Source organism: Sphaeramia orbicularis, chromosome 17 (assembly GCF_902148855.1).
Source record: "Sphaeramia orbicularis chromosome 17, fSphaOr1.1, whole genome shotgun sequence".
Taxonomy (NCBI): domain Eukaryota; kingdom Metazoa; phylum Chordata; class Actinopteri; order Kurtiformes; family Apogonidae; genus Sphaeramia; species Sphaeramia orbicularis.
Window position 1 is genome coordinate 30,386,699 of NC_043973.1, and position 20,842 is coordinate 30,407,540.

A 20,842-nucleotide genomic window follows, 5' to 3' on the forward strand; every position below is an offset into this window, starting at 1 on the left:
ACTCAGACATGTTCAAAGCACTTACAGAAGTATAGTGCAGCAATTGTACATGATAATATTCAACATGTATGTACTTATTGACTCTGTCAGAATCTTCTGGAGAAGTCTGCAGAGAGGGAGACTCGTCAGGAGTATGCTTTGGCCATGATTCAGTGCAAAGTGCTAAAGCAACTGGAGAACCTTGAGCAGCAGAAGTACGATGATGAAGACATCACTGAGGACATCAAGTTCCTCTTAGAGAGGCTCGGAGAGAGTGTCCAGGATCTCAGGTACAATCATAACAGGATCTCAAAACATTTCACAAGGACGTACTCCTCTATAGTATATGAAACTAAGCACTGAGCGTTGTGAGTAACTACACTACAGTAAACACTGTCATGATTTGTTCTCTCAGAAAAAACATTGTATATGAAACAGCTACATTGTTATGAAATCCGTTTTTCCAAGGATGAATTTTCAGTTTTGGGTGCTGTGTGAATTCAATGTTCTGCATAGTTGGAAAGCGCCTCTTTAAAACATGTTCTCTTGGCTATAGATGTGAAAAAAAGAAGATGACATTGTATTTGAACTTTTTCGTTTCTTCCTCATCGACAGCTCATTTGATGAGTACAGCTCTGAACTCAAGTCAGGCCGCCTGGAATGGAGCCCTGTACACAAGTCGGAGAAATTCTGGCGTGAGAATGCCGTCCGCTTGAATGAGAAGAACTATGAGCTCCTCAAGTAAGATATTTGTTTTGTTTTGTATAGCCCTCAAAGACTTTTTCACGTGACTGCATAAGAAACAGAACAATACCACCGAAAGCTTATTCAGGTGCACAAGGGCACAAAGTAATCTTTTTGTATTGACTAGTATTAGAACTTTTACAGAACAGATGTAAATTATTGTGTTATTTGAAGTAGTTTGTAAACACCAGGGGAAATTAGAATGATTTGATTTGATTCAATTTGATTCATCAGGCTTTGGGAGATTAATTCCATCTTATTAACTTATGAATAAATGTCATCTGTTACACACAATCTGAGCCCTTTTACCACTTTTACCAGCTCCACGTCTGATGACTGCACCACCTCTCAGCATTGTTGAGGTTATTTTTTTGCTGTGTGTCAGTGTTTCCAAGCTAAGATCACAAGATATGAAACATCAATTAGTGTGTGTGTTCTTTGGTATTCCAGTCACACTCTCTATTGGACCTATTGACACTGACTAAAAACCCTGATCAACCATCTCATTGTCTCATCATTGTCCTTTCTCTGTAATCAATTCAGACATCATCTCAGCTTGAATTACCTCCCTTCTCTTTGCCTTACTCTCCCACACCCTTAATCTCACTTTGCAACCTGAGTTGTCACATTTCCAGAGCTGTACATTTTCTGTCCTTGGATTTTGCAGCGAGGAATTTTTTTTTATCTCACTTTGAATTAGTGTTAATTTCAGTTTGTGGCTCTTTCACATTCACCACTTTGAGGAAAATGACCTCATTTATTGTTATTTCAGGTTTCTGAAAAGTATCACTGTTTAAAATGAATGAGATGTGTTGTTCAGTTCAGTTCACATATTTCAAACCTGCTACCAGAGTATAACACTGAACAGATGATGACTTGACAGACCGATAAACACATGGTTTGAAAAGGGGATGGAAGAAGCATTGCTTTTAAAATTCCAACTCCTCACACCACACAATCCATCACAAAACATCTGACTACACCAATACAGAACATTACAAGACAATACAGAGCAATACAGTAACACTTCCTCACATGACAGGAACATAGACAGGCCCGGACCCTCTCTGACCCTATGCCCACTCCCCCTAATGGCACCCACAGTGTTGAGGGCATCAGTGTCACTGTCTCTCCTCCAAGTACCTCTTCATTATTTGTTTTTTAAACATTCTTTTAAACTGAGAAAGGTTTGCACAATCTTTTAATTCATCCGCTAAGCCATTCTGAAGTACTACTGTCCTTACTGAGATGCATATTGATTTTAAAGTAGTTCTTACCTTTGATTAGTACAATTTATTAATATATCGAAGATTAAATTTATGTTGAGCGTCTCTGTCTTTAAATACTTTCTGAATATTACCTGGAAGACATTTTATTGATGCCCTGAACATGAGTTGTGCTGTTTTATAATCCACCAAATCTATTAATTTGAAGTCTACTGATTTGAGAAAAAGTGGGTTGGTGTGATCATTATAATTAGATCGATTGATTGATTGATTGATTTAAAACATGCAAAGAAACAAAATAAAACAAAACAAAGCAAATTAAGAAAAACAAAATAAGATTCAAATGAACAGAGTCTATCTTTAGGTACGTGCAAGTCTGAATTTTGCATGGTTGAAAAGGAGTAGGAAGAAGTATAAACTTATTTCTTACTTATTATAAACAGTTCTAACAGCTTTTTTTGGAAGGCTAATCAATGGCAATAAATTTGTCCCAATAACAATTCCCCCAAATATCAACACAATAATTAATTTAAGACATGACAAATGAATGGCACAATGTAAGTAAAGCACTTTGATTAAGTACATGACTGGACCTTTTCATCACACCAACACATTTGGCAACTTTTTTTGTAAATAACTTCTGTGGGGTTTCCAAGAAATTATTTAATCAATTAATATCCCCAAGAACAAATTTTCTTTGACTCTTTCAATAATCATATTATCCATAATTATTTGTACTATTACACTACTTTTTCGTTTTCCAAATAGCATGAGTTTAGTCTTTTTCAGGTTCAATGATCATTTGTTTACATTAAACCGATTTTTTAACTTATTAATCTCTTGAGTTATTTCTTCCAAAAGTTGCTCCACCTTTTCTCCAGAACAAATAATGTTAGTGTCATCTGCGGAAGTTTGTTAGTTGTTTTCTTTGCTTTGGTTTCTTTTCTAATACCTGCCTTGTTCTTGTGCTTCCCCTTGTCTCCTTTCCCTCCAGGATCTTAACTAGACTTCTGGAGGTGTCTGACGATCCTCAAGTCATAGCAGTTGCAGCTCACGACATTGGCGAGTATGTGCGGCATTACCCACGTGGAAAGCGGTAAGACAGACTATCCTGAGCAGATGTTCATATCAGACCTTAAAGCCATTCTGTGTAATTTGTCATTATACCTCCAGTGTCTGTGAACAGAGATTAATCAGGCCCATTCATGGCCATTTCTAAACAATCCCCATGCAGACATACAGTATAAGATGAGTGTAGCAGACAGCTTCCATAGGCGGTATTCATTTATTTACACTTCAACACATTGAAATTCAGTCAGTCTGAGCAGAAACTTGTGCTGTGTGTCTAAATAAATTCTAAATAAATCTAGAATTGTATTTTTAAATGGATTTTTTTTTTTTTTTTTACCGTGCTCTTACTCTTTTATTGTTGTTGTTATAAAGCATTTTGATCGAAAGTGCTGTATAAATTTATGATTATTATTAAAAGGGAGCTCTAATGCCCAGTCACTGTCAAGAATCAGTTCCTACCTTTGATTATTTTGGCTTCATTCATTCAATTCACTCATTATTCACACATTAAATTACATTATTATTATTATTATTATTATTATTATTATTATTATTATTATTGTTAGTAGTAGTAGTAGTAGTAGTAGTAGTAGTAGTATACTGTGATTTTATATTATACATCAGCCACTCTAAATAATTTGAATTGCCAGCTGACGAACACATATAGTCAAGTGTTCAATTTTCGATCTCGTACACACTGTTGTGATATAACATTGTACTGTAGTGCTCTCCTAAAAACTGCATATCCCAATTTTACCCTGAACACACCTTCTATCTATGGTAAAAAATGTTCAGCTCTTGAAAACCTCAACGTGTTCCTAGTGCTGCTCTGGCCACCTTTGTTTAAATCTGACACATTGCTCATGTACAGCTCACATATTTTTTTTCGCAACACCTGGGAAATAAGCAAGATGGTTTTCCATTTCTCTTGGACGGTGGCTGCAGTTACATGATAATAAGTCTTCAATCTGACTGAATTCTTTCTGTACAGAGATTCCAACTAAGGTTGCAGGGGCCAAAATCAGGGGGAAAAAAATGCTGTGATCAGAAAGTATAGCTGGAAGTCACGTATTTAACCCCCTGCCCATCTGAAAACACCAGTGAGTGGAGTCTGTGTCATGGAGTAGTTTTTCTACAGCCTGAAAACAGAGTCCAAAGAAGTGGATACGGTACTTGTTATAACATTTGTGCAATAATCCTCTGATCTTTTCAGGAGCAATGCCATATTTTAATCAGTATTCAATCAGATACAAATGCATTATTTTTGTAGACTTTTATAGGTATACATACTGTTAATACTGTTAATGATAATAATAAGTCATCAGAGACCCCTCCCACCACCATCACAGACTGTTTTTGCTGCTGGCCTCAAGAAGGAGGGTCTGTAGCCTTTGTAGCAGAACAGCCAGGCTCAGAAACAGTTTCATTCCACATGCCATAAGCCTGTTGAACTCAACATAATATCTCCCCTCCTCCCTCCCTCCCTCCCTCCCTCACACACCCACCCTCACCTACACAGGACTGCTCCAGTGTGCAATATAACTGTGCGATATTCACATCTGAAAATAGCTTTTTATCAGAGAACCATAGTTTTTTATACTTAACACATAGTTATTATATGTATATTTATTCTGTCCTGTACATATAGTGCCTGTTCTATTTATTGCTGCTGCTTCCTGAGCTATTTTCAGCAAAATTTCATTTTTGATGTAAATCTGGAATGACAAAGTCTGTCTATGTCTAATATTCACAGATATACACACTGTTTCTAATACTGTTTATATTGTAAAAAATTGTATTAAATCATATTTTATGTCTATTTTTATTTTAATGTACTTTAGTTCTATTCTTATGAAGATTAAGATTCTTTATTTGTCAGTACATAGATGTGTAGAAATGAACCTTCTGCTTATAACCCATCACTAGAACATGCAGGAACACACCACACACACTACAGACTAGGAGCAGTGGGCTTGCCATATCAAGCACCTGGGGAGCAAATGGGGGGTTAAGTGCCTTGCTCAAGGGCACATCAGCCAACAACTTTTCTGCATGTCTGGGGAATCCAAGTGGCAACCCTTTGGTCACAAGCTGACTCTCCAGCCTTCTAGGCCACGGCTGCCCCCTTATTTTACTTTGTTAATTTTATATTCTATTTTTTTGTTTACTGTTTAGTTTTCTTTTATAAATTTACTCTCAGATAAATTGGCTTTTTATTCATATTATTCGGACTGGCACTCTCAATCTTATTGAACACACAACGACAATAAAGGCTATTCTATTCTATTCTATTCTATTCTATTCTATTCTATTCTATTCAAATTGCAGTATGCTGAAGGGTAATTGTAGAATTTTTGCCAAATGACAGAAATGGTGTTTCAGCCACCATGTTTCTGTTCTCACCACTTGGTTCAAGCATGAACACAAAAGAAGAACTGGTCAGATCAAGCGTTTAAATTTCAAATATTTTGTCTCTGACCAGTTTCGTCAAAAGTTTACACCATCCTTCTCATTCTGATTCAGTTATTCTGATCCACTCTGTCCTGATTGATGTGGTTTCATGAGATGTTTTTAGTCAGAGTGGGTCGTTATTCCAGTTATTAGTAGAATATCAGGGTCCATTAAATACCGTCAGTGATATTAATATCAAATTCCCAGCTATCTTCTTCCTGTTTGAAGACCTCACCCTGTTCATTAGGGCTGCACAATTAGATGGTGTCCTCCTAATGGGTTTTACAGATCGAATCACAGTCTCAATCCCAATGTAAGCTTGTGCAGTTATATAAACACCGAAGGTTACTCTTTAAATTTGAAGATTTAGGACATTTAGGGCAATCAGATGACAGAAATAGGGAGAAATTATACACAAACTCTGTTGTATTGTAATCAGCGACACTGGTCAGAGAGTAGTCCTGTTTAAAACATGCAATGAAAGTCACTACTGTATTTTCTTTTTTTAGTTACTGTAGTTTTTTTTTTATACTGTGTTAAGTCTGAACGTTTGAACTGAAAAAGTACACATTTCACACTTGTTAATCTGTGTGTTATCCTTCATAACCAGTAGAGTCAAATTTTCAAGGGCTATATTACCAAGTGATTGCAATGAAATGAATTTTTTTTTACCAAGTCATGCAGCCCTGCTCTTCACATATTTTTTTACATTTCCCTACAGTTTTTCTTATCCTAAATACACTCTGATTGACTGATAAAGTCAAGATCCTTATTTGATCCTATTACCCTGTCATCACAGTCAGTGGCCTGATCTGATAGCCCTGTTTCTTGCCTTAACAGGTTATTTTTTCCATCCACTAGGCTTCAAATGTATGGTAACATTTAGATCATTTGTCGTTACATGCATTATGCATTTTTTTTTTTTAAATAGTGTCTATACATTGAACGTTTCAGGCAGGCTCATTGAAATTACTGACACTGAATCAGTGAATGGCCTGAAAATAAGAAAAGAACACGCTCTTCTGTGTGGATAAAGGCTCTCTCCTGCTTTCCTTCCATTTCAGGGTGATTGAGCAGCTGGGTGGGAAACAGCTGGTCATGAATCACATGCACCATGAAGACCAGCTTGTTCGGTACAATGCCCTGTTGGCTGTGCAGAAGCTTATGGTCCACAACTGGTATGAACTCATTTACTGTCTCATGGATGTGATTCTGTTTTTGGTTTTCACTCGTTATCTAGTAGATTCATGGAGAAAACTAGCTTTTAAGGTTTCAGGCTCTCAGATAAACACAACTCTTACATTTACATATTAATGATCAAAAGTCTGGTTTGGATGATGAGACATCTGCCTATCGTACATTTCCTGATATTCGACTCCATGTTCTGAGAGAGAATAATAAAAACTTAATTTGTCCAGAACCAGTGGGTGTAACAAAACTAATTAGACATGCACAGAGACATCGCTCGAGCTCAGTCAGTGTATTCTTAGAGTGGTCAATATGTGCATCTTCATTTATATTCTCTGGGGTTTCCTACCCTTGTAAGGCTTTTTTGTGCAGTATCCAAGCTGAAGAAGGTTAAAACTATGTTGAGAGTTCTCTGTTGCTCCAGAGAGAAAAAAAATATCACAATAGCCTGAACATGACTCAAAATTTTTATTGCATAAATACCCTTTTAAAAACTGCAGATCACCTATTATTTGTGAGAGGACAACTGAATGCCTAAAATATCATTTTAAATTAGTACAGTAGAAGTAGAGGTGGAACAACACTATTTAGAGAGAGCACTGGTTTATGAAGAGTCTGGTTAGAGTCTTTTTTTTTAAGCTGTGAGTGCTAATAGTCTTCATTTAGCCCAGATAAGTAATGGGTCATTTTTGGAAAAAGCCAAGTGAAAACCTGTAGTAACTTATGTGACCTTGAAAAATCTTGAAGTTTACTTAAGATTGTGTTTTACCTATGGAGTTTCAACAAGATGAAAGATGCAACGTGTCACCATTCACATACAGCAGGGGTGGGTAACCTGTGGCTCCGGGGCCACATTTGGCTCTTGGGCCCTTTTCAAGTGGTTCCATGTGGCTTTGTCAAAAACATATGGAAATGAATAACACTTACTTTTTATACATTTTACTATTCCTGTCACAATCAAGTCGTTCTGATGTTATGAAGATGTAAAAATGTAGAAAACACTCCAAATTTAAAAAAAAAAAATAGAAGTAGTAGTAGCAGTAAGTAAAAGTAGACTACTTTTAATTCATCTGTATTTTTCTTTGCAAAGAAAGCCCTCACATACCAATCCACAGTAATAACAAATGTCACCATTTTATCTAGTGTAGTTCTGTAATTTCTTTGTATTTCTGTAAATGCGTCAAACTTTGATTTATTCCGTACAAACTAATCCCAAAGAGCTTCTTAAACAGTCACTACTTTGAGGTAAAACATAATGAGGATATCTTTTGGCTCCAGACTGTTTTGTTTTTCTATTTCTGTCTTAAAATGGCTCTTTAGATAAAAAGATTGCCGACCCGTGACATACAGTATCTGCTGCAAACAAGAGATTGACTCACAGAGGTTACCAAATATAGCTGCAGAGCTGAAAAACTCACATTTCAACCATGTATCATGATCATTTAAATTTCCTGGAAACTGGTTAATGGTCAAGTGTACAAGGACAAGAAAGCTGAGATGACTGAAAAGGAGTTTAGTGCATCTCCATAGTGATGTTTTTACTGCAGAAATGGAAAGAGAAAGTCTTCCCGGCTTCATCTACACTAATGTGTTTCCATTTGAAAATGAAAATGATATTCATCCACTATTGCATTCTGGCAGAGTTCCAAGATTAATCTCTAAACAATCAAACATGACTGAAACTGTGTTGATAACACCACCAGACAAATAGCATGTCCACTGAGAATGCAGTCAATAGTGTCATTATTAAAAACACAATTTATCTGCAAGGACATTCTGTAACCGTGGTGAATTAACTGCTGGTGTCATAAGGTAGTGGTACCGAGGTGCAGCGTCTTTTTTTTCCTCCTGAAAGCATCCTGTGAAAACAACAATCAGGTTTCTGGAGTACATGGGTGCTGATCGGTCCCATCACTCACAACAAAACCTTCCCTATTCCCATTTCGCAGTCTTCAAAGATTTTGTTGTATGATAAGTGGCTGAGTTTGAGTTTTTTTAGCCATGGTTTTCCTACACCAAAAAGAGTTGTATGTCTTAATGTTTTTGTCAACTTTATTGCAGTTGTGTATAGATTTTCACCTCTGTGTGTGTTTTGCTGACTAAGTAGGCTAATGCTTGGTAAGAGTTGTTTGCCTTCATGTTTGCATTTGGTTTCCATTTAGTGTCCGGATGTGCACATATAGTCCTGCACATTAGTATTAACAGCCAAAATACAGTGCCAGAGAAGGTGTGTCATGGTTGTAATGGACTTTAGCCGACTGTTTAAGACCAAAATATGTAGAGCTTCAGTGACAATGTAATGTTAATGTGCACTATTGATATTTCACACTCAGTTTCTTATGTCTTTCTAATTATTCTATTTCAGCATCAGGCAAAATGCACATAGAATGAAATGTTCCCTTTAGATCTCTCACTTTCAACAATCCTTGCGTACACCTCTACTATTCTGAGCTGTATATTAGTGATACTACTGAAACACCGGTCAATACTCACCATGTCCATCATCTGTATGTGCTTTGTCTCTGCTTGGAAACCTTGAAAATCAACAAGCCATAAGTGAAGACGTATTTGTTTTGCTGCCATTATCTAAAACACACTTAGCTCCCTGAGCAACTGTGGATGGAGGTATTGTGTTAAATATCAGTCTGTGTAGAGCTGTTTTCACATGTAAGTGATCTTAATTTTCCATGTGATAAGTTCACTGAAATGTGGGCATTACCTGATTTATTCATTGTCACATCAGACAGAAAGGTTTTCAGTCTGACTTCAGAACTAGATAACAAACAAAAGTAGATGTCTCACATTCATTTAATTGTGAGTGATTTTTGTCTCTGAAGATCTGTTATCATTTAGCATCTTACAGACTGAGAGAGTATGTATGCCCTGCCAAGTCTGTGTGTCTGAAATATAGTTAATTAAATGTGTTTCTTGTCCAAACCTTTGTGGCAGTGATGCACAGGTCAGGGCTTTTATTACTTTCACCCACCATAACCTGTTAGAGATCCACTCCACCTTAAAATCGTCCCTAAATCAACAACCCAAAACCAATGATTCCAAAGCAAAGCCTATTATATATCAGCATAATAACATCTGTGTCCAGACTGAAAAGCAACAAAACAAGGAAACCCATCATTAAAGATGTGAAGTTTCATCTCTTACTTTTTTTTTTTTTTTTTGACTCTTCTCACTTTTAGAAAGCATACGCAAAAACACAAACTGACCTTCATAAAAAGTGCCTCTTAGAACTATTTAGCTCAGGTTTCGGCTGCACTGTGTCGAAACAGAGTCCAGGACTGAATTTGTTTCAATGTGCAATGTGTGCATTTATGAAATGGAGAATCTATGGAGTATTTATGTAAACATTTAAGAATCAGTTTTTGTTCTATCTGTTCACTCCATCATGATCTACCCTGTAAATTGGAATGAATGTGTGGATACATTTTTCCACACTTTTTTTTTTTTATATATATATAGGCATTTCATCCACACAGAACCAGTGTTTTCAGAGCCCACTATACAAATATTTCAAACAGGGTCCCAGAGTCAACAAATCTCAAAACACCACCCTTGGATTTCCGTCTTTACAACCCATGCACATCTTTTCTGAAACCCCAGCTCTAAGTTTACCCACATGTGCTTCACCGCCCTATTCTTCTTGTTGTGTTAGTTTACATCTCATGACTGTAATGTGCATGCTTCATGTCTTTGACTCTGTTTTTGGTATATTTCAGCACCACATATAGATAGTTTTGGACACATAGATTTCTTGAGACAATGCCATGTTTACAGAAAACTTCATTAAATCAAAAAAGAAGTCTATCATTTTTGTCTCCGTATGGACAAGGCCGCAGTACTGATCTGACTCTTGAACCTGTAACATCTTCTACTGACATTATTCTAACCTTCCTGACCAACACATCACTAATTTGTTGTTTACATAGCTTGTTTTTTTTATACACAATGATTATATGTAATGCATCTACTATTTGATCATCATAGAAAGTGATGAGGAGTGAAGTTATACAAGGATGGTTATATTTTTAAAAAAAAGACAGATAAAGTACTCAAATTCAAGTCAAAAAATACATGCAAATATCCAAAGAAGCATCACAGCCAAAGTAACCTTTAAATTAAAATCTGAACCCGTGTAGACTCATGCATAATTCACTACATGGATTGTGTTCAACGAAAAAGATAATTTGGTTTTGTGTGAAAGTAGATAATTCATCACTGTCGTTTTGTAGAGCATGTCATTCAAAAACTGCCCTCACATCACATTAATACACAACCCTGTCTTTTTCTTCTCTCGTCTTCTGAACTTAGTCGTCCAGTGATTTGTTATTATGTTGAAGAGACATTATGTGTTTGGTGGAGAGATTGATGATTACCTTTATCGTTTTTTTTCTGTATGAGCCAGCTGCCTCCAGACTAGAGTTCATTCGGTTTTTCTCGGTACAACGTCTTATAAATCAAGGTTGTTTAGTTATATTCCCAGTGCCCAGTTACCGCTCACACTCAATATTGCCTTAATGTAAACAGACACATGTCACTGCCGCTGTATAAAAAGAAACTACTTTCTTAGCCTGCGGTAAAAAGGGGAGGTTTCATTCTCCCACACACTCGAGATGTTTTCCTTGAAGCTCACCTTGAGTGCATCGCCTTCTTATTGTCTTGACAAGATTTCTCCCTCCTTACTTAGACTTCAGCTAGTTACAATGGTGGAGATGAACGTTCAAATCTAATGTGCTTTTTCATCCCTTTTTTTCCCCCATACATTTTCAGAACTTGAAGCTTTCCTGAAGGTTGTAATTGTTTTGCTTTCAGCTCCTCATTGATGACATTTCGTGAAAAGCCCATCTCTGCTGAACAGGCAGTGCACAGTCCTCTCCTTTACCAGACTGGAGCATAGCACAAGCCCAAACCCAAAACTGATTTTCTGGAATATAGTATGAGATAGACTTCAACAGATTAATTGTCCATGCTCAGAAACTGCCTGATTTTCACGTGATCAACCATGACCGGTGACTGGCTGGTCAGGCTGAAATTGACCGATTTTGAGCGCAAGTCAAATTCCTGCCGTGCCGCATAGTCAGACCCGGGGCCATTTCCAGATAGTTATACACTCACAGTCAATGAAACTTTGAGACCATATTTTTTGACATAATTTTTATTTTGAAACCCTAAACTGGAATTTTTTCATATGAATCATTTGTTTAGGATATTGGCATTCAGAAACAAAAATCTAAAGTTTCAAGAATAATGTCAAAACAAAAAACTTCACAAAAGAAAATGGCACCTGCTAAACACAAAGTCACAACAGTCAATACCAGGTATGGCCTCCGTTTGCGGGACGCGGCCGATAGACGCGGTCTATTGTCAACAGAGCCTGTCGTGTTGTGGCGTTCAACCAGGTTTCTGATTGTGGGTTGGGAACAGCCCATACGCCTGGCTATATCACTGTAGCTCAAACCAGCCTCCACCATACCCAGTGCCCGGAGACGTTGTTCACGTGATAGACGTGACATGATGCCGTTCACTGGACTAACAATGGAGGCCTTTTTTGGGCCTTTATATAGGCCTTCAGAACCAATTCTCAAATTATGCAGATACCCACTGAGTATTGCTCAATGTGTATTTGGTCCGCTTTTGCAAAGAGACCAACACATGTGCAATGAACCGTGACAACACGACAACTCATCATTATCTCAACTACCCGAGCACTAAGTCATCAATAAATCCACAATGAATAATTACAACCCCCCTACAAGTAGAAATATGCAGACATTTCTACCTCAAAGTTCCTATTGACTGTCAGTATATATGAGACGGCAACCAGGAATGTGAAGGGGGCACATGTTGCTAATGGAGGCCGTGACGGGGGGGTGGTGGTGGTGGTGGTGGTGGTGGGGGTTACACAAGGGGGGTGTGTTCCGTGCTGCATGTACCTCACACTGAGTATGCGCACACCACCATACGACTATAGAAAGTGAAACTCAACACACCTTACCTGGGGTGCCGTAAAGGGGGTTAAACATGACAAATTCATGGGGCCCAGCATTGCCAGGGGGCCCAATGGATATAGCTTAGAGGTTGTGAAAATTTCATGTAAGCTCCAAAGTAAAAGAGAGGCATAGAAGCCGGGAGTTGGATGTTCAAAGTTAAGTTTCACTTTCGGTTTCATGCCAGCTACGGCGGTTACAACACTTAAGGAACGCACCATGTATGTACCTCCTGCCCCTACACCACGCACATACATCCCCCCCCCCACTCTGACCACAAAGTTAGGACCCGTTGTGGACCTCATTTTCCTTCTCCCTACCTTTGGAAACTGTCATTTGAAGGGGCAGGATGTTTGTTTAAGGGGCCATTGCTACATTCCAATCCAAAAATAGTAGTAATGGTTGTAAATATATGTAATAGACTACTTTTTTATTTTATGACACTGAAGGTATTCATCTGTATACTCCAATGCAAAGAAAGCCTTTACATACCAGTCGATTTTGCTGTGTAACACAATAATATCAAATGGCACCGTTTTCTGTACTGTAGTTCTATAATTTCTTTGTAGTTCTCTTCGTGCACTGAAACTTTGATTTATTATCGACATATTCCACCAACTAATCCTAAAGAACTTCTTAAACAGTCCCCACTTTGAGATAAAACTTTTTTTTTTTAAATTTCTGTATTAAAAGGGTCTTTAGATAGCAAAGGTTGCTGACCCATGCCCTAAAATAAACGCAGGGAGGTAATTAATAACCTGTTTGAGACATTAAGGGCTAGATTTACTGTTGTAGCACAAAATTAGAGCTGGAAAGACATGGATATAGGTGACATTATTGCGGAAATTTTAGGGGAGAAGACTAAAAACATTAATAATGAGTCCTGCACTGGGTGAGAGATGGAAAGTACACAAGTGTGAGAATGTGGAGGTTGGAAAGACTAAATCATGAAGAGTACACGTCTCCATCGTATAGACAAGGCCAAAACATTCAGTCTTTCAACATTAAAGACAATATACAACTCACCAGTTGTATTGTGGCTGTAAGAACATGCTTCAAAAATACTCTTTCCTCACTCATACAATATGACCTCAGACACATTTACTATTAATATACCAAAAGAAGCAAACAGGTGGCATTTTGAATGTTTTTTTTTGTAAGAAGTTTGTCCAGAGGAATAATCTGTTTGGCATTTTTCACAATTTTCAGAAGAAAAACCTTGATTAAATGGAATTAAACTGATATATTGCAGAGCCCTTTTACAATTTAGAAAAGAAAAAAGTAAAAAAATGAGCAAAAAAAAAAAGGCTGAGAAATCATTAATAACTAGAAGCACTCGGAGAGCGCAGACCTCCGCCAAGGCTGATCAGTGGCCCCCCCCGTGGGCCCCCCCCACCCCCGATCACCACCAAAATGTAATCATTTCTTCCTTATCCCATTTCCAACAAACCCTGAAAATTTCATCCAAATCTGTCCATAACTTTTTGAGTTATGTTGCACACTAACGATCAGTGGCCCCCCCCGTGGGCCCCCCCACCCCCGATCACCACTAAAATTTAATCATTTCTTCCTTATCCCATTTCCAACAAACCCTGACAATTTCATCCAAATCTGTCCATAACTTTTTGAGTTATGTTGCACACTAACGGACAAACAAACAAACAAACCCTGGCAAAAACATAACCTCCTTGGCGGAGGTAACTACATTAATACAACAATATGTGACTTGAATCCCAAAAAGACGTGCTCAGTGTCATGCTCCACTACATCATGTGACACTGCACAAAATATGGCCAAAATAAAATGAAATAAGCAAAGTGAAAAGAAAAATAAACAAGAATAATGGAAAAGAAAAAAAAAAAGCTGAATGAAAAAGATGCAAAAGAGCAAAATGGGTAAATTAATCAGAAAGGCTGTGCTAGAAAACAATAACAATGAATATAAATGTGACAAAATTGACATATAATAGTACTAGACAATGTAAAATTGTGCCAAAAAGTAAAAAATAAATTAATTTTAAAAAATATAAAGGAAAACCAAAAAGTTCTCAGACAAATGTCAAAGGCTGTGTCAAAGACAGCACCCGCAATTCTACAAAGAAGGAATCTACCCATGGAAACAGAGATTACAAAAGTGTTTGGACTCTAATGAAACTTATGTAGAAAAATAATTTTGTTATTTTAATAAACTTTTTATTACATTTGTCGGAGAACCTTTTGACTGTCCCTCATGTAAGGAGAATATTTGAATGATTAGTGCAACATAATTTAATAACCTTTGTGGTTGTCTGTCCACTGCCAATTGCACTATTAGCAAACACAGAAAAAAGCATGTTTCAACCCATTTTACACCCAGTAGGGCTAAATGAGCTTTTATCTGCAGTGATGAGACAAAATAGCAGGATGTATGATTACTTAGGCTGCCAGGACTCTGGAATTAATGCTGCATTCATCTTGAGTCATGTGACCTTCTCCTCTCCTGTCACATGTTTCATGCAGACTAAATTCAGTGCAGTTAATTCACATTGCAATTTAAAAGCCCAAACACAGAATTAGTTACATTATAATTGTATTATTAATCAAACAAATATGAATCATTCCTTCACTGCATTTCGCCAGAGCTGCAATGATTAATTAATTAGCGGAGCCAATGTTAAACTTGAGAAAGCTGCTGCATGATTAGAAGACTTAAAAAACCCTCTGTTACCCACACAAACCTTTAATTATAATACTGATACAGCAGCAATAAGATGAATCATTGTCTGTTTTTATATTTAATTATTAAGGCTGCACCCTGGCTGTTTGACATTGGTTAATAATACAGTTTTAAGACACAAAATGTAATTAAACTTGTAATTAGGCCAACACTCCCTCATCTTTTAACACATTCAAACACACTGCTCCAAACTACTTCCCTCGCAGACTCTGTACACCTTTTGATTAACTCCCTCCCAGAAGAACAGTGGAGTTGGTTTATCTTGAAGGAGTTTTTTAATTTGCTGTCACCCCAGAGTGGGCACTTCCAAACTAGAGGTGACGGTTCTCCAAAGAGGACCGTTAAAAACCTTCCTTTATGGCAGGTTTGACAGCAGGTTCCTGTCGGTTTTCTTTTCCAACCAGAGACCGAAATGACTTCCTCGTCTTTAATTGACTGCATGCCAATCAGCGAGCCGCTCTGTTTTACATACGTCTCATTAGTCCACGCATTGACTCTGCACGATTCCCACTGTGCACCGGCTTGATGTGTAGGTAATTATGATGATATGGCCAAGTTGTGATTAAAACTGAAACATGCAAGAATGAAAGCTCTGTTATGTATTTTCAGAGCAAGAGCCAAAAGATGTGAGACTAAAATAGTATTTGTCCACCTTTATAACCCTCATGACTCCTGTGGAAATTAGTTTAATTTAAAGAAAGTCGCATCCAGTAAAAGCAGAGGTACACACAATAAGGATGTGATGTTTACAGCACTTACACCGCTAATTTATTTTACTGTGAAGTAATCAACATTACAACATATTTGTCATGTCTTTTTAGTATGTGGGCTCATGCTGCTTTGTGAGGAGAATTTGATATTTGTGGTTGCTGTAGGTCATGATCACGTCATACCATTATTGATCAATTTGGCTGTAATTTTTTCAGTGAAGTGAATTAACTGCCTCATCTGTGAATGGTCGGGAACTGCTGACCAATATGCGCTACAATTAGGGCCTGTGTCCAGAGACCGCTTTTTTTTTTTTTTTTTGTGCTGGCAAGACCCACAGTCTGATTTTACAGAGATTGTTGTTACTATGGGTACGTCTTTATTCATTACTGGCTACTGTAAATTATATTTTCTGAAATTGCCTCTGTTGTTGTCTCACAGGAAGTAGCCTTAAGTTTTTTTTTCCAAGAATGTGGTTTGTTTAAAATGTTCTCAGATGATTTGGAAATTTATCACTATGCATTGTTCACAACAATTAACCTTAATTGCGTTTTGATGGAGAAAGCACTTTTAAGTCACCCACTATTGCCTAGCAACGTGGAGTAGGTCATGTGATAGAATCTGAGACATGTTTTAGTCCGAGGCTACTGTTCCCTGCTCACGGAGTAAAACCTCCAAAATGTAATGGATGTCGAAGATGTTTCCTTCTTCGATAACATCATAGTAATCCTTCAGTGTTGACAGGGTCGATTTAGTTAGTCCCGCCCCTTCTTGATTTCGATTGGTTGGTGAGCGAGAAGTAACACTGACTAGCCGATGCTGTTCCAAATGTTCAACTCAAAGCCCTGTGATTACAATGAGTACTGTAAACACTGAAATTTATTGGATTTTAATGGAGAACAGGTGCAACAAAAACAGCCGTCTATGGACACAAACCCATAAAAGGAAAGTGACTTGATCAAGAGGTCAACACTTGACTCCATCACCTGTTTCTTCAAGCACCCAGCTGATTGTTGTCACATATGAAGCTCTCTATAACCATCCCCCCTCTAATCTCTATACACTTTTACATCCACACACTCCTTCTCAGCCTCTGTTCATTTGTCACCTACATCTTATCTCTATCGTTTATGGCCGAGCACGAAGCATGAGGTGACAGTACTTTCTCTTTGGTTGCCCACTGTACACTAACCCATCCACACAGAATAACATCCCACAACATCCCACTCCCATTTATTGAACTCTTTTTAGTGTATTATTATCATCCTGATTCCTTTAGCTGTACCATAATGTTTAGGGTGTGTTTTTTAGTTGTTGTTGGTGGTGGTGGTCATATTACATTTTTAAATGTCTTTATTTCTATCTTATTGAATCAGGAGAGGTTTTCTGTGTCCATTTAAAGAACTTAAAGGCTCATGGGAAAAATATTTGGAGATGTAAAAGGATATGATTTTCAAAATTAAATGTAATATTCTGAATTATGCTTTTATTTATGTGCACGTAAATACATATATAAAAAAATTTTGTTAAAGACTTTATGTGTACTTTATACGTCATACGTTTTGTCAAAAAAGAAATTCAGCAGGTGTTCTAAGGTCGACCCCAGGTACATGTTTTTTTTTTCAATCTGTCTTGGTGTGAGTGTGTCTGAAGAACACCAAGTGGCTTCCCTTTTTTTGAATAAAACTATGTGTTCTCCTTTAATTTCTAAACTTGTTGCTATTATCAAACATAATTTTAGATGTTTATAACATAATACATCATTGTGATAAAAAGTGAAAAAATAATCATGAGTATATGTACTCGAGTAGATACGTATTTTACTCCAGCAATGAGGTGCTGTGCTGGAAGAATGACCTTTAAAGAAGTGGTATTTTGCTTTTTTTTTTTTTTTTTTTTTAAATGGAATTACGCATTTTAAAACATTTCCCTGTGGTCTACATAAACTGTAAATGCTCTGCTTGGGTCTGAATTCTTCATTAATTCCACTCCAAAGGTCCATCTTCAACCCTATTTCTGAGTAATGACACCTAAAAAGTCGTTTTGAGCGCTGGCCCTTTAAATGCAAATGAGCCACTTCACCCCCCCACCCCCTCCATGTTGTTGACTGGGCTGCTCAATTTTTGCCAAAATGAATATAAAGATAGCTTTGCAGCACCTGGAGGGTTCAAATTCAGACTTTTGGAACTGTTAGGGTCCAAATACACAAATAAATGTACCAAAGACTAATAAAAGTGGGTTTAGCAAAATATGAGCCCTTTAAAAATGCTTGAATTTGACCTTGAAAAATGTGTACAAACCCTGTATCTTATGAATGTGACATAGTTATTGAATTGCTCAGCTGAAGGTGTTTAAAGTCTCACTTGTACAGGGTGGGGAAGCAAAATTTACAATGAACATTTAGTTGTTTTTTCTCAGCAGGCACTACATCAATTGTTTTGAAACCAAACATATATTGATGTCATAATCATACCTAACACTATTATCCATACCTTTTCAGAAACTTTTGCCCATATGAGTAATCAGGAAAGCAAACATCAAAGAGTGTGTGATTTGCTGAATGCACTCGTCACACCAAAGGAGATTTCAAAAATAGTTGGAGTGTCCATAAAGACTGTTTATAATGGAAAGAAGAGAATGACTATGAGCAAAACTATTACGAGAAAGTCTGGAAGATACTATTAAAGAAGAATGGGAGAAGTTGTCACCCCAATATTTGAGGAACACTTGTGCAAGTTTCAGGAAGTGTGTGAAGGCAGTTATTGAGAAAGAAGGAGGACACATAGAATAAAAACATTTTCTATTATGGAAATTTTCTTGTGGCAAATAAATTCTCATGACTTTCAATAAACTAATTGGTCATACACTGTCTTTCAATCCCTGCCTCAAAATATTGTAAATTTTGCTTCCCCACCCTGTATATTTGGTCCATATGTGTGTTTTCAGACTGGGTTGTAATGATGCTGTTGTGTTTTCAGGGAGTACCTGGGCAGGCAGCTCCAGTCCACTGATCAACAACAGGCTCCTGCTGTGGCGGCTCGCAGCTGAACTGTTCCTGTGCATGGATGTTTGTGTACCACTGTGTGGATGAGCGTGTGCTGTATGTGCATTGGTCTTTGCCATTTTATTTTGTGTAATATCTTAAAAATCAAGGGGTGTAGTTTCTCTCTTCCATCTACAACCCCCGAGTTACCCTCGATGTTGATTGATTTGACTGTTGTACTTCGTGTCGTGACCTCTCAGCTAAAAACGTGTGGTGATTCAAGTCGCACTTTATGTCTGTGATATTGTACAAAACTGCAGGTTATTTAAGTCTTAAATCTGTAAAACATTGTATGTAACCCAATAAAGATGCTAGTGTTACCTGTGTTGTCCCTGAATGTTCTCTCGATAAGTCGCCGTTGTTGCTGAATGACAGGATATACTGAGGTTATCTTGATAACATTGACTTTGCTTATCAGGCAGAGACTGAGTTTAGTCTTTTTTTCCTCACAGTTGTAAAGAAATGATTGTTTTTTACTCTGTCCTTTTGAGCAGAAGAATTAAAAAGTTTGTGAATGAGTAATTCTATTAGGCTACGTGAAAGTAAGAATTTCACAGTGTTTTCCGCAAAGTAGTGGTAAAACATGTTTTTCATATTGGGAAGTTATGAGATTAGATAAGTATAACAGGTTTTAATTACATGGATGAAAACATGGAAAAAGGTTGCTATAACACTTAAATCTGATTTGTTTATTTGTGCTTTTTTGTTAATTAAAACTTTTCCAAAGACCAACTTAACCCATAAACACCCAAACATCCCCAAAAGCATCTACAGATCTTTTTTTTTTATTTTTATTTGCATGTCATAAAACAGCAAGAAAGAAAAAAAACATTCAAACAAGTAACATTATTGTGCAAGAGAGGTTAGAAGCCAAAAGAGGCTTATATGAATACATCCCCAGAAATGAACAATACAAAAGAAAATGAATTAAAAATACAATCTAACTGAATAAACTAAAGTAAAAACAACAAAAATGTAAATCACATTACAAATCATCAAATACAAATCAAATGATATATAGCCTTACATTTTTTCATGAATTAAAGTCCTTTTCAGATGCTTTTTAAACAATGATAAAGTAGATTATTCCACACATTTGGTCCAAAGATATTTCGGAGAATACTGACTGACAGAAGTTCGGCAGTATGGAAGATAAAATTTGCTCGAATAGCGTGTAGAATAGTTTTGAATAACAAAGACAACATAAAGAAATTATGAAAAACTTTGGGAAGAATATGAGTTAAATGAACGTATTTATACATGAAGACAGGTCTGGTAAACATTCACATCAAAAATGGAGAGAAGTTTGAATTTTTTGGTCTTAACTGTTGATCCATTAATATTATCAATCCATGTAAATAATTGGTGTAAAATACAGTTTGTCATCTTTTCATGGTCATCAGATTTCAGATTTTTCTTCAGTTTTCTCTGTTTTTGATATAATAACCCTCAATTTTAATCTGAGCTTTTATGAACATCTACATTATCACTGAATTAAATTTAGGAAAATACATGTTTTAAACTGAAAAAACAAAATACAGAGGATAATATTATAATAAATGGTGATAGATCACTTAAGAAAAGTCAAATCTAGAGAAACAATTTTGGAAGTACTGCAAAAGTAGCAGTGGGTCCTTATGGGTTAATAGTATTTCATAGATATGAACAAATTCAGGTTTTGATGCCTTTAAAACAAACTGGATCAGATGCGTGTTCAC

The 20,842-nt window shown here is 36.8% G+C and overlaps 1 protein-coding gene across 4 annotated transcripts in view; it reads left to right on the forward strand.

The window, feature by feature from the left end:
• Positions 1 to 19,444, forward strand: part of atp6v1h (ATPase H+ transporting V1 subunit H) — a 31,959-nt gene extending 12,515 nt beyond the window's left edge. For all 4 annotated transcript variants that reach the window (XM_030160888.1, XM_030160891.1, XM_030160890.1 and 1 more), the window contains 5 exons: positions 91 to 269; positions 595 to 720; positions 2,944 to 3,045; positions 6,536 to 6,649; positions 19,060 to 19,444. In XM_030160888.1, the coding sequence (XP_030016748.1) occupies positions 91 to 269; positions 595 to 720; positions 2,944 to 3,045; positions 6,536 to 6,649; positions 19,060 to 19,129 (591 nt within the window). In that variant the 3' untranslated portion in view covers positions 19,130 to 19,444. The remainder of the gene's footprint in view (positions 1 to 90; positions 270 to 594; positions 721 to 2,943; positions 3,046 to 6,535; positions 6,650 to 19,059) is intronic.
• Positions 19,445 to 20,842: the final 1,398 nt, after the last annotated feature.